Raw genomic sequence first — 14,776 nt, 5'->3', positions numbered from 1 at the left:
TGCGGCCCGGGGGCCATATCCGGCCCACCAAAAGGTCCAGTCCGGCCCTTTGGATGAATTTGTGAAATGCAAAAATTACACTAAAATATTAACAATCATTTTAGTTCAGGTTCCACATTCAGACCAATTCAATCTCCAGTGGGCAGGACCAGTAAAATACTATCATAATAATATAAATAATGACAACTCCAATTTTTTCTCTTTGTAAATGTAAATATTTTCATGTATATACACCAATACAAAGTGTAATTTTGCAAAAAATGTGAATCACCTGAAATGTCTTAAGAGAAGTACAATTTTAACAATATTATATAACTAACTATAACTAAATGTTTTGTGTGTTTGTAGATCCACTGTGATCTGTAAGTTATAATGTACATATGTAAATGATAAACTGAGGGAGAATATTGTTAAAATTACATTTATTTTCTTCAGTTTGTTCATGTTATTCACATCTTTTGAAAGGATAGTTTGTAGATGTAAACCTTTTCATAATGTAAATTTACTTTTTTCGCTCTAAAACATAGAGAAAAGTTTGGAGTTGACATTATTTATATATTATTACCTCCGCCAAGGAGGTTATGTTTTTGCCAGGGTTTGTTTGTCTGTCTGTCTGTCTGTCTGTCTGTCTGTCTGTCTGTCTGTCTGTCTGTTTGTTTGTTTGTTTGTTTGTCTGTCCGTTAGTGTGCAACATAACTCAAAAAGTTATGGACAGATTTGGATGAAATTTTCAGGGTTTGTTGGAAATGGGATGAGGAAGAAATGATTAAATTTTGGTGGTGATCGGGGGTGGGGGGGCCCACGAGGGGGGGCCACTGATCGTTAGTGTGCAACATAACTCAAAAAGTTATGGACAGATTTGGATGAAATTTTCAGGGTTTGTTGGAAATGGGATAAGGAAGAAATGATTAAATTTTGGTGGTGATCGGGGGTGGGGGGGCCCACGGGGGGGGCCACTGATCAGCCTTGGCGGAGGTCCGCGCTCTCCGAGTGCTTCTAGTTATGTTATTATTTGACTGGTTCGGCCCACTGCAGATCAAATTGGGTTGAATCTGGCCTGGGACCTAAAATGAGTCTGACACCCCTGCTTTAGATGAATGCGGTCTGTTGTCTCAATATTTCTTGCATATGTAAAAAATATATCTGCTTAACCCCAATTCAGTGACTTTTTGTGTTCTTGCTTCAAAATTGTGTCCAGAGTGCTAGAAACTCAATCAAATCAAATTTTATTTATATAGTGCTAAATCATAACAAAAATTATCTCATGACACTTTACATATCAAGTTGGTCAAAACCAGACTCTAAGCCACAGGTGTCAAACATGCGGCCCGGGGGCCATATCCGGCCCACCAAAGGGTCCAGTCCGGCCCTTTGGATGAATTTGTGAAATACAAAAATTACACTAAGATATTAACAATCCTTTTAGTTCAGGTTCCACATTCAGACCAATTCAATCTCAAGTGGGCAGGACCAGTAAAATACTATCATAATAACATATAAATAATGACAACTCCAATTTTTTCTCTTTGCAAATGTAAATATTTTCATGTATTAACACTAAAACAAAGTATAATTTCGCAAAAAATGTGAATAACCTGAACAAATATGAACAACCTGAAATGTCTTAAGAGAAGTAAGCGCAATTTTAACAACATTCTGCCTTTTATTAAATGTTTTGTGTGTTTGTAGATCCACTGTGATCTGTAAGTTATAATGTACATGCAGAAATGATAAACTGAGGCAGAATAGTGTTAAAATTACACTTATTTTTTTCATTTTTTTCATGTTATTCACATCTTTTGAAAGGATAGTTTGTAGATGTAAACCTTTTTCATCATGTAAATTTACTTTTTTCGCTCTAAAACATAGAGAAAAGTTTGGAGTTGACATTATTTATATATTATTCTGTTATTGTTTTACTGGTTCGGCCTACTTCAGCTCAAATTTAACTGAATGTGGCCCCTGAACTAAAATGAGTTTGACACCCCTGATCTAAGCCAATTTACAGAAACCCAACAGAATCCTCCGGGAGCAAACTTCCATGACAAACCTAAATGATGCTACTAGAGTAAAGGTCTGAAACATAAAGCCAGCAGGATTGGCAATTGCACAGACGGCCTCTATATGTTCTCCACATGAGTGTTGCATTTTACAGCAGTACATATAGTATTTCATAATATTGCAGCCAAACTAATTGACCAAGCATCCACGACAACAATCTGTACAGCAGGGCCACATAACAAAACAACAGCCAAACCTCCATCAGTTACATCTTTAAAGATCTATTTGGTTGGATAAAATAAACTTCTCATCAAAAGTCCCAAACTGCATTTTCTCCAAGGACAGGGTAAGAGCAAAGTCCCACCAATCTGCAGCAGACATTCATCATCTTAGACTGACACCACTGATTTCATCAAAGACCCCAACGTCTGCGATAAGGATGAAGTTTATGTTGCACAGAAAAGAGTCTGGAGATATCAAGAGATCAGTGTGATTTATCTACAAAGACCCCGGGGTGAGCAAGTCGACAACACTAACAAAGCTATCTCCTCATGAAAGTGGAAATCGGGCAGAGGAGCCTTGAAATCTGAGCGGCTCTTGAACTTCAAGAAATGCTAGATGCTGACAATCTAGTAATAATTAAAGCCGATGGGGAATTTTGGCACTTCATCATACCTGGAACAAGATGTCTGGATATGGAATAAATACACAAGAAAATACTCAAATCAGGAAGAAGGCAGAATTAGAATGTACCAAACTGTCCTGATGTGAACCACACAGCTCTGTAAATACAGGGGTTGGACAAAATAATGGAAACACCTTAAAAAATCAACAAAATATAATTTAATATGGTGTAGGTCCGCCTTTTGCGGCAATTACAGCCTCAATTCTCCGAGGTATTGATTCATACAACTTGTGAATTGTTTCCAAAGGAATTTGAAGCCATTCTTCACTTAGAATACCCTCCAACTCTTTTAGAGACGATGGCGGTGGAAATCGACGTCTTACTTGAATCTCTAAAACTGACCATAAATGCTCAATAATGTTGAGGTCTGGGGACTGTGCCGGTGTAGTATGGAATATGGACCCCCTGGAATATGGACCCGGGGGTCCTGATTCCGCAGCGGAATATGGACCCCCCCTATGGAAAATGGACCCCCCTCCAAATTTAGGGAATGAATTATTTTTTTTAAAGTTTTGAATTATAAACACATAAAATAGAAACAAAACAACATTTTGCAAACAAAATTTCTTTATTGTGTTCTGTTATTATTACCTCCGGCAAGGAGGTTATGTTTTTGCCAGGGTTTGTTTGTTTGTTTGTCTGTTTGTTTGTTTGTTTGTTTGTCTGTCCGTTAGTGTGCAACATAACTCAAAAAGTTATGGACAGATTTGGATGAAATTTTCAGGGTTTGTTGGAAATGGGATAAGGAAGAAATGATTAAATTTTGGTGGTGATCGGGGGTGGGGGGGGCCACGGGGGGGGGGGCCACTGATCGTTAGTGTGCAACATAACTCAAAAAGTTATGGACAGATTTGGATGAAATTTTCAGGGTTTGTTGGAAATGGGATGAGGAAGAAATGATTAAATTTTGGTGGTGATCGGGGGTGTGGGGGCCCACGAGGGGGGGCCACTGATCGTTAGTGTGCAACATAACTCAAAAAGTTATGGACAGATTTGGATGAAATTTTCAGGGTTTGTTGGAAATGGGATAAGGAAGAAATGATTAAATTTTGGTGGTGATCGGGGGTGGGGGGGCCCACGGGGGGGGGCCACTGATCAGCCTTGGCGGAGGTCTGCGCTCTCCGAGTGCTTCTAGTTGTGTTCTGTTATTGTGTGATCTGACTGAGAGAAGAGAGAGTACAAGAATATGTATCAAACGACCGTCGCCGCCACAGTGACGTCACAATGGGAGGCCAGGCTGTACGGGGAGGTACGCTCATGCTGCAAGGCTTCACTACAGGGCCCAGCTTTTTTTTTTGTTTGTGGTGGTGGTGGGGCACCCCCCACCCCCACCCCAAGACCCAGAAGTACCTTCGTGTCATCAGGGTTACGGAGAAGGAGGCCATCCTCCAGGCATGTCATGTTGCCCCTACAGCAGGTCATCAGGGTGTCAACAAGACCACTTCCCTCATCATGAGCAGCTACTTCTGGCCTGGCCCTCAGTACAGCGACATCGCAAACTTCATCGGTAAGAGTTTTATACTTATTTATGGATCTTAAATATATTTTATAATGTTTTAAAGTCCATTTTCTATGGCATAGAATATGGACCCCCTTGTTAAATATGTCAACTTATGTAGTAATTGCAGATGGGTCCCTTTTCTATGGCATGGGATATGTACCCCCTGGTGTTTTATAATGTTTTAAAGTCCCCGGGTCCATTTTCTATGGCACAGAATATGGACCCCCTTGATAAATATATCAACTTATGTAGTAATTGCAGATGGGTCCATTTTCTATGGCATGGGATATGGACCCCCTTGTTAAATATGTAGTTGTTGTTGTGTATTATAGCAATTCTTCTTTATTCATACAGCTTCCTGTGATGAATGTCAGCGCAGCAACCATCTTCGCAAGGTCCCTGCAGTTCTACACCCCATCGCTCCTCCAGACACCAGTTTCACTCAGTTTGGGATGGACCTGGTTGGGCCACTCACCCCATCGGCCAGCGGTAACCGGTATATTGCTGTGATGACCGACTACCTCACCAAGTGGCCTGAAGCGGAGGCCATACCCAACAAGGAGGCTGGCACCATCGTGAAGGTCTTGATGAAGTTGGTCTGCCGCTACTCCAACTTCAAAGTCCTCATCACAGACCAGGGCCGCGAGTTCTGCAACCAGGTCAACGAAGAGCTCTGCAGACATCTCAAGATCGACCACCGCAAGACGACTGCCTACCATCCACAGTCGAACGGCCAAACTGAGCGATTCAACCAGACACTTTGCAATGCATTTGTAAAGTACGTCAGCGAGCAGCAGGACGACTGGGATGAGTACATCGACCCCATCCTACTGGCATACCGGACCAGCCAGCACAAGTCAACAAAGAAGACCCCCTTCGAGCTGGCCTTTGGTCGGCAGCCGACTCTTCTCATCGAGGAGGAGTTTCCAGTTGGAGATCCCAGCCAGCCAGGAGGAGAGGAAGCCCAACTTGAAGGCAGGATAGCCTCTGCCTTCAAGCTCTTCGACCTTCACCAAGAAGCAACAGACAACATCAACAGCGCCCAGCAGAAGCAGAAGGCCTACTTCGATGACTACGCAGATGTCAGCAACATGGCCCAGACTGGAGAGTATGCCACAGAAGTAGAAATACTTGCTGTGGCCAGCTTACTCGCCACACCCATCTGGACCTACTCACCATTTGGGGAGGAACACAGGTGACAGTGCTATGCGCCACTTTCTGGCCTTCCTTCACCTTGTGAGGCTTCACCAAAAGCCATGTTTGTGAAGAACATGTTTGAACATTTTGAGCCTGTCATAACAGTAATTTGCCATTCAGTGTGATATCTGTGATATTGTTACATTTTTAACTTTGTATAATACTTGTTATATACCTCAATAAATATGTTTTTTTTTTAAATGTTGTTTTGTTTCCATTATATGTATATATATATATATATATATATATATATATATATATATTCCAAAAATAATAAAAAGAATTAACCATTCCCTAAATTTGGAGGGGGGTCCATTTTCCATAGGGGGGGTCCATATTCCGCTGCGGAATATGGACCCCCGGGTCCATATTCTATGGGGGTCCATTTACAATCTCACACCGGCCATACGAGATGCTCAACTTCATTACAATGTTCCTCATGCCATTCTTTAACAATTCTAGCTGTATGGATTGGGGCATTATCACCTTGAGGTGAAGGTGCTTCCATTATTTTGTCCAACCCCTGTACATCTGCACTGTGTTCTGGATGAGAAAAAAACGGTAACACTTTACTTGAAGATCTAGTTTATAATGCATTAAGCGCACATTCATAAGACATTATAATGCGTTTATAATGCATTATAAAAGTCATTACAACAGTTTATGATCATGTACAACAAGTTATACCAAGGTTATTAAAGTATTATAAGTGTAGGCATAATGTATTATAAATTCAGCTTTCATTATGTTTTATACATCCAAACCAAAGCAGTGTGAAGGAGTTTATTTTTTTTAGGTGGAGAACTTTTGTTAGATTTTTTCCACTGGTCCCTATACCCATCTATTTTAGGGATTTCATATTTATTTAAAAAAAAAAGTATGTGTTTGAATTAACAAAGATTTAGAGCTGCCACGTTATTTTTTTTATTTATGTACAAAGCAACATGTAACACTTCTATTTACTGTCTCTGTTCTTTTAATGTTTTGTTTTTGCAAAATAAAGAGTTATTAAGAACACTGTGATGTATAATTTTTGACTTACACTTTACTTAGAGCCAGCAGATACTGCTCGTAAGTCATCATACATGTGTTAAATCATACAACTGATAATGTGTTACGTAACCCAGGACTTGAGATTCTTCCTACAAACACTGTTGTCACTTTGGTTTGGATGTATAAAACATAATGAAAGCTGAATTTATAAAACAATATGCCTACACTTATAATACTTTATTAACCTTGGTAGAAGTTGTTTTACATGATCATAAACTGTTGTAATGACTTTTATAAGACATTATAAATGCATTATAATGTTTTATGAATGTGCGCTTAATGCATTATAAACTAGACCTTCAAGTAAAGTCTTACCAAAAAAACTCAAGTGTTGATTCTTATTGTTAGGTCTTCTTTCTCCTGTAGCCTCTTTCATTGTCTGTGACCAAGGTTATTATCGTTAATGAAAACCAACAAAATGACAAAAACTAGAATTGTAAAAACATTGTCGTTAACTGAAATAAATAAAAACTATAATTAAAAGAAAAAAAATGAACTGAAAATTTATTGTGTGCTCACAAAACTAACTAAAACGGATAACAATTATGGATAAAATTCCCTTCGTTTTCATTTTTGTCAATGTCGGATTGATATGAAATCGATTTATTTCCCTCAAGCAATTTTAGCTGCTGGCACCATACGATATTTAACGGTCCGTCACTTCTCGTCACTTGTGGTTTCCAGTCGTCTTCTGGTCCCCACTCTAACTGGAAACATGGAGACTAAAGTTGGGAGAAAGCAGTAGAGTCTTGTATGGGATTTATTTGAATATGACGAAGAAGAAGAGAAAAGATATGCAAAAACTAAAACTAAACTAAAACTATGCATTTAGAAAATAACAAAAACTAATAAAAACTATCAAACCTGCTCTAAAAACTGACTAAAACTAACTGAACTAGAGACAAAAAAAAGTCAAAACTAAATAAAAGTAAACTATAATGAAAAATCCAGAACTATTAGAACTTTGTCTGTGACAATACATTATGTCTTCTATGTCTTCTTTTGATTTCTTCAGTGAAACGTCAGATGTTTTCACAGTCAAACTGCCTGCAGGTCAGAGCCATGTTTGTAATGGAGTTGGCAAACACAGTGTGTTCTCTCCATTCCAGCTGCCAGAATCTCTCATGTCTGGCTTTCACATTCAGTTTTACTGTCATTATTATGGGCTGTTTATGTAGCAGCTGTATGACTTTTACAAGTTATTTCTTCTTGAGGTTTAAACCACTAATGTAGTCCATAAAAGTATACTTAGATCATAGTTTGTTGGATTATGAGCAGATACTACAGTAGCCATATTTCCTGTTAAAAGCACCAGGTATTAATTCCATGCTTTTCTACAGAATAAAGGTCTACAGGTAGGTTTACAGAGGCTTTGTGTAGACTTTACAGTGGTATACCTTTACGGTCTGTCTATTCTACAGGGTGGGGAAGCAAAATTTACAATGAACATTTAGTTGTTTTTTCTCAGCAGGCACTACGTCAATTGTTTTGAAACCAAACATATATTGATGTCATAATCATACCTAACACTATTATCCATACCTTTTCAGAAACTTTTGCCCATATGAGTAATCAGGAAAGCAAACGTCAAAGAGTGTGTGATTTGCTGAATGCACTCGTCACACCAAAGGAGATTTCAAAAATAGTTGGAGTGTCCATAAAGACTGTTTATAATGGAAAGAAGAGAATGACTATGAGCAAAACTATTACGAGAAAGTCTGGAAGATACTATTAAAGAAGAATGGGAGAAGTTGTCACCCGAATATTTGAGGAACACTCGCGCAAGTTTCAGGAAACGTGTGAAGGCAGTTATTGAGAAAGAAGGAGGACACATAGAATAAAAACATTCTCTATTATGTAAATTTTCTTGTGGTAAATAAATTCTCATGACTTTCAATAAACTAATTGGTCATACACTGTCTTTCAATCCCTGCCTCAAAATATTGTAAATTTTGCTTCCCCACCCTGTAACCTGGACTTGTGTATCTGATGGCCATGAAAATAACAGTATATAAAAAGAAAAAAGGTGGTTTTAACACAGCAATGTTTTAAAACAGACAGAAAAGTATACTTAGATCATGGTTTGTTGGATTATAACCAGATACTATAGTAGCCATGTTTCCTGTTACAAACACCAGGTATTAATTCCATGCTTTTCTACAGAATAAAGGTCTACAGGTAGGTTTACAGAGGTTTTGTGTAGACTTTACAGTGGAATACCTTTACAATATGTCTTTTCTAACCTGGACTTGTATATCTGAAGGCCATGAAAATGACAGTAAATAAAAGAAAAAAGTGGTTTTAACACAGCAGCGCTTTAAAACAGACAGAAAACACACGGATAAAAGCAGACAGTTCTTCCAATAACCTGTGTTGTAACATGAGGGGCCGTGCTGTGGCCTGTTTACTCACCCAAACAGACGGCCCAACACAGCAGCACTAACACATCCAGTGCGCTCCTACTTCGGCACAAGCGACGCATTTTACACATGGAACCAGGTCACTCGCGTAAAGATAAAAAAAAAAAAAAAACTCCAAATATGCGTCAAGGGTTCGGAAAAATTGCGTCCATAGTCTGTTTTGTCGTGACTCAACCTCTCCGTTGCGCTGCGGGTTGACGATCCCACCTGACAAACAGGTGTATCAGGAAGTGGCGCAGTGGGATCACATTAAAACTGCACCGACCAGTCAGGAAGCACGGAACACTTTTTTTTTTGTTTTTTTTGTTTTTTTTTGTTTTTTTTTTGTTTTGTTTTGTTTTTTGTGAACAATTAACATTGAACAGTAAATATACATAATAGTATACAACAACAAGGGTAAAAAGTTCCATAATTCACAAAATATTTTACATTATATAGAGAAATACATGTAAGTAAAAACATCAGCAAAGAAAAAACAAACAAATAAATAAATAAATAAAAATATGTAAAATAAATAAATAAATTTAAAAAAAAATTGCTCGAGGAATAAATAGAAATTATACAAACTGAATAATATCATACATTTGACATAGTTTTTGTTGTTTTAATTGCTTTAAAATTCACACTGTTTCTCAAATTGTCTACGTAATTGGAAAAAAGGGCTTTGAAAACAGTGATGTTTGGACGTTGATGTGCAAATTTGGAGCAATGAATGTGAAATTTGCAAAAAATAATCAAAAGGTCAATAATATATCTTTTTTTCTGGAGTTATTTTATCAGTGTGTGATAGGCCAAATAAAATGTGTTGAAAGTTCAATTTATACGAAGAGTCAATTTTTGTGTTTATAAAATTATTTAAATCAATCCAAAATATATGTGTGTAGGTGCAATCCCAAAATAAATGACATATTGTTTCTTCTGCGTTGAAGAAAGAACAAGGAGTATCAATATTTCTTTTATATTTAATCATATAGGTCTTCACTGGATAACATCTATATGGATCAATTTAAAAGTAACTTCTCATACCTTATTAATAATAATACATTTCTTTGACATTATTATTCCATTATTATTCCAATAAAAACAGCTGCAGGTTTGGAAACAATATCTCTGAATAATTTCTCTAATACATTGGTTAGTGGCTTTATCACTCAGTAAAGGACAGATATTGAAGCACAGAACACACCAAACTTTGGACTGACTCTGTGTGTGTGTGTGTGTGTGTGTGTGTGTGTGTGTGTGTGTGTGTGTGTGTGTGTGTGCCTGGAAAACACTGTGTAAATATTTCCACAAGTCTACATCCCATTTCCCCATGCACAAATGTTGTATATTATACTGTACATTGTTATTTATATTGAATTGTTCTTCCCAGCAAAATCATTATGGCTTAAATCTGGCCCAAAACTGGCAAAGTTCTGTGTGGTTGTATGGGCCCTAAATGGCCCAAAATATGCAAGCCAAAATCAAACCAGAAGGAAGCCAAAATTCACCCAAAACTAGTTGCGGACTTCCAAAATACAGCCATAATTGTCCCAGAAAAGCCCCAAATCTACATAATCCAGCCAAAAAGTAGCCAAAACTGACCCAAAGAGAGGCCAAAATTCACCCAAAGTTTGTGTTGATCATGCTTTTAACCCTTTCATGTATACTGGTCACTACAGTGGACAGCTATTCTACAGCTGTTCTCTTATATATTCATGGATTTTTTTTTTTTTTTTTCGACATATCGTTATTAAAATTTTAAATCATTGCATATCTTTTCTGACATGAATTGGTAACCTTGTGTAGATCTCCCCTGGACATAAACCCCCAGAATCACAAGCCCCCCCCCCCCCCCCCATAGTTTTCACACAGTTTATCAGTAAATACATATTTCTTTCCTTCAAAAATTAAACACAAGGTGTCCAGCTGATTATTATTATTATTATTATTATTATTATTATTATTATTATTAACTTTTTTTGAAACTTTTTTATTTTTTAATGTTTTTTGTTTTTTGTTTTTTTTACTTTTTATTTATTTTATCTATTCATTGTTTTTATTTTTTATATAAGAAATTTTTCAATCACATTGTTTTTTCATGTTTAAAGAGAAATGAAAACACTCAAGGAAAAAAAATCTTGATTAAGGTTCTCATAATTCGTGCATGAAAGGGTTAAAATGAAGTGGGGTTTTCTTCTGGGTAGAAATTCCCACTCTTTGCGCAGTGTTTTGACTTTGCACAAATATGTCAAAAAACACCAAAAAAACATCCACATATGGAATAAGATGTTGCTGCTCTTTAGTCAATCTTCTGGCTTGCCATAAACATGCCACACCATCCCTATACTTGATCCCGCTCTGTGCCCAGTCTTTTGGTTAACCAGACATATGCCATAACTCAGCCATATATTGCTGGTGCCTCCATATCTATTATGGATAACCTGAATCATACCACAGTTAAGCCTAAAGGTTTTCATAATGCCAAAAGAAAGCAAAAAATGCCAAATGTATGCCATAATACTGCCAAAATATTTGCTATCTGGGATGTTTGTGCAAAAAAAAAAAAAAAAAAAAAGAAATCCCTGTGTCTCTTCCCAGATAGCAAAATCATTATGGCTTAAATCTGGCCCAAAACTGGCATGCCATTTTGGCAAAGTTCTGGGTGGTTGTATGGGTCCTAAATGGCCCAAAACAGGCAAGCCAAAATCAAACCAGAAGGAAGCCAAAATTCACCCAAAACTAATTGCGGACTTCCAAAATATAGCCATAACTGTCACAGATAAGCCCCAAATCTACATAATCCATCCAAAAAGTAGCCAAAACTGACCCAAAGAGAGGCCAAAATTCACCCAAAATTTGTGATGATCATGCTTTTAAAATGAAGTGGGGTTTTCTTCTGGGTAGAAATTCCCACTCTTTGCGCAGTGTTTTGGCTTTACAGAAATATGCCAAAACACAACCAAAAAACATCCATATATGGAATAAGATGTTGCTGCTCTTTAGTCAATCTTCTGTCTTGCCATAGACATGCCACACCATCCCTATACTTGATCCCGCTCTGTGCCCAGTCTTTTGGTTAACCAGACATATGCCATAACTCAGCCATATATTGCTGGTGCCTCCATATCTATTATGGATAACCTGAATCATACCACAGTTAAGCCTAAAGGTTTTCATAATCAATCAATCAATAAATCAGTCAAACTTTATTTCTATAGCACTTTTCATACATGGTGCATGTAGCACAAAGTGCTTCACAACAAACCCCCCACTGTCCTGCAGTTGCAACTAAAAATAAAAGCAAAAAAGTAAAGTAAAGTTTACAGTAAGAGTTTGATTAAAAGCTGGACTCAAAAGATAAGTTTTGAGTTTACTTTTAAAAATATGAACACTCGCAGCGGACCTCAGATCCTCAGGTAGGCTGTTCCATAGTTTGGGGCCGTAAAAGCTGAATGAGGCCTCACATGAGTTTCATAATGCCAAAAGAAAGCCAAAAATGCCAAATTTATGCCATAATACTGCCAAAATATTCGCTATCTGGGTTTTTTCTTATTGATGAACGAGTGCAAATCGTGTAAATAAATTCATTGTGCGCCGTCTTGAGAAATCAGACTTTAAATGCATGTGTCACCTGAATCATTCAGAAAACACTGTAATTTTATTGTTGACTAATCTTGTATCTAGTGCTGTACCCCAGCCAGCATGTCTGTGTGGGTCCCAGAAGGGTTCCATTTGGGCTGCATATAAGGGTCCCATTTGGGTTTGTCTGCAGTTTCCATGGTGACCCCACATGTGTTTGTCCATATCAGAATCAGAGATCTGAATATCTCATATTATTTATTCTTCACACTATTTATCCCACAATATTTATCTTTCATGTCAGTTGTACTACTTCTCCTGTTATTTGCACTACTTAAATTTTATGTTTTACAAATATCTTAGTTTACAATACTTTTTTTATTTTTTGATGTAAATAACTGTGCCTTTTACCGATATTTGTTGTTGTTTCATTGATATTTGTTGTTGTTTTATTGATATTTGTTGTTGTTTTATTGATATTTGTTGTTGTTTTATTGATATTTGTTGTAGTTTTACTGATATTTGTTGTTGTTTTATTGATATTTGTTGTTTTTTTATTGATATTTGTTGTTGTTTTACTGATACTTGTTGTAGTTTTACTGATATTTGTTGTTGTTTTATTGATATGTGTTGTTTTTTTTATTGATATTTGTTGTTTTACTGATATTTGTTGTTGTTTTATTGATATTTGTTGTTTTTTTATTGATATTTGTTGTTGTTTTATTGAAATTTGTTGTTGTTTTATTGATTTTTGTTGTTTTTTTATTGATATTTGTTGTTGTTTTACTCATATTTGTTGTTGTTTTACTCATATTTGTCGTCTGTCTGTAAATTCTTGCACTGAACCTGACAGCTTTACCTCAGTTTTGTTTGCACTTGGTACAATGACAATAAAGAGGTTCTGATTCTTATTCTGATTTTGATTCTGATATGGGCAAACACATGTGGGGCCACCATGGAAACTGTGGACAAACCCACATGGGACCCTTAAATGCTGCCCAATTGTAACCCTTCTGGGGCCCACATGGACACGCTGGCTGCGACATTACTCATCTCAGTTCTAAAAACACTGAGGTTTTTTTATTGTGTTTGTATTTAGGTGCTTGCTTTTTAGTATGAATCTGTGATAAAGCTTATCTATCTATCTATCTATCTATCTATCTATCTATCTATCTATCTATCTATCTATCTATCTATCTATCTATCTATCTATCTATCTATCTATCTATCTATCTATCTATCTATCTATCTATCTATCTATCTATCTATCTAATGCAGGGGTGTCAAACTCATTTTAGTTCAGGGGCCACATTCAGCTAAATTTGATCTGCAGTGGGCCGGACCAGTAAAATAATAACATAATAATATATAAATAATGTCAACTACAAACTTTTCTCTATGTTTTAGAGCAAAAAAAGTAAATTTATATTATGAAAAGGTTTACATCTACAAACTATCCTTTCAAAAGATGTGAATAACATGAACAAACTGAAAAAAATAAGTGTAATTTTAACAATATTCTGCCTCAGTTTATCATTTACACATGTACATTATAACTTACAGATCACAGTGCGTCTACAAATACACAAAACATTTAGATACAGGCAGAATTTTGTTAAAATTGAAAAAAGAACTCTTAAGACATTGCAGGTTGTTTACATTTGTTTAGGTTATTCACATTTTTTGCGAAATTATACTTTGTTTTAGTGTCATTATTTATATGTTATTATGATAGTATTTTACTGGTCTTGAGATTGAATTGGTCTGAATGTGGAACCTGAACTAAAAGGACTGTTAATATCTTAGTATAATTTTTGAATTTCACAAATTCATCCCAAGGGCCAGGCCAGATTTGGCCCCCGGGCCGCGTGTTTGACACCTGTGCTGTATATTGTCATTTATATTAGATTATTCTTTTCTCTTATTGATGAACTAGTGCCAGTGAACTGTTTGTGTTTAATCATGTAAATTCATTGCGTCCTGTGTTGAAAAATCTGATTTTAAACATATGTGTCACCTGAATCATTCAGAAAATACTGTAATTTTATTGTTGACTAATCTTATATATAGTGCTGAATGTTGCACATCTCAGTTCTAAAAACACTGGTATGACTGAGGTTTTTTATTGTGTTTGTATTTATGTGTTTGCTTTTTAGTGTGGACCATGAGTCAGTCAGTCAGTCAGTCAGTCTATCTATCTATCTATCTATCTATCTATCTATCTATCTATCTATCTATCTATCTATCTATCTATCTATCTATCTATCTATCTATCTATCTATCTAATGTATTCTCTACTGAACACACATTTAGTAATATTGTGGTCTTATAGTGTTTAGACACTTAAACACTGTTCCC

The 14,776-nt window shown here is 36.4% G+C and overlaps 1 protein-coding gene across 2 annotated transcripts in view; it reads right to left on the bottom strand.

Annotated features, from left to right (window-relative positions):
* The window catches only part of LOC115431314 (myelin protein zero-like protein 2), a 119,484-nt gene that overhangs the window by 34,987 nt on the left and 69,721 nt on the right, over nt 1-14,776 (bottom strand). Inside the window, exon 1 of one of the 2 annotated variants that reach the window (XM_030151576.1) lies at nt 8,850-9,065. The exons of the other annotated variant lie outside the window; for it this stretch is intronic. Within the exon in view, the coding sequence (XP_030007436.1) occupies nt 8,850-8,928 (79 nt within the window). The 5' untranslated portion in view covers nt 8,929-9,065. Of the gene's footprint in view, nt 1-8,849; nt 9,066-14,776 lie in introns of those variants that run through there. 2 annotated transcript variants of the gene reach the window in all.

Source organism: Sphaeramia orbicularis, chromosome 13, assembly GCF_902148855.1.
Source record: "Sphaeramia orbicularis chromosome 13, fSphaOr1.1, whole genome shotgun sequence".
Classification (NCBI taxonomy): domain Eukaryota; kingdom Metazoa; phylum Chordata; class Actinopteri; order Kurtiformes; family Apogonidae; genus Sphaeramia; species Sphaeramia orbicularis.
Note: the sequence above shows the minus strand (reverse complement) of the source record. Positions and strands in the feature narration are given on the sequence as shown.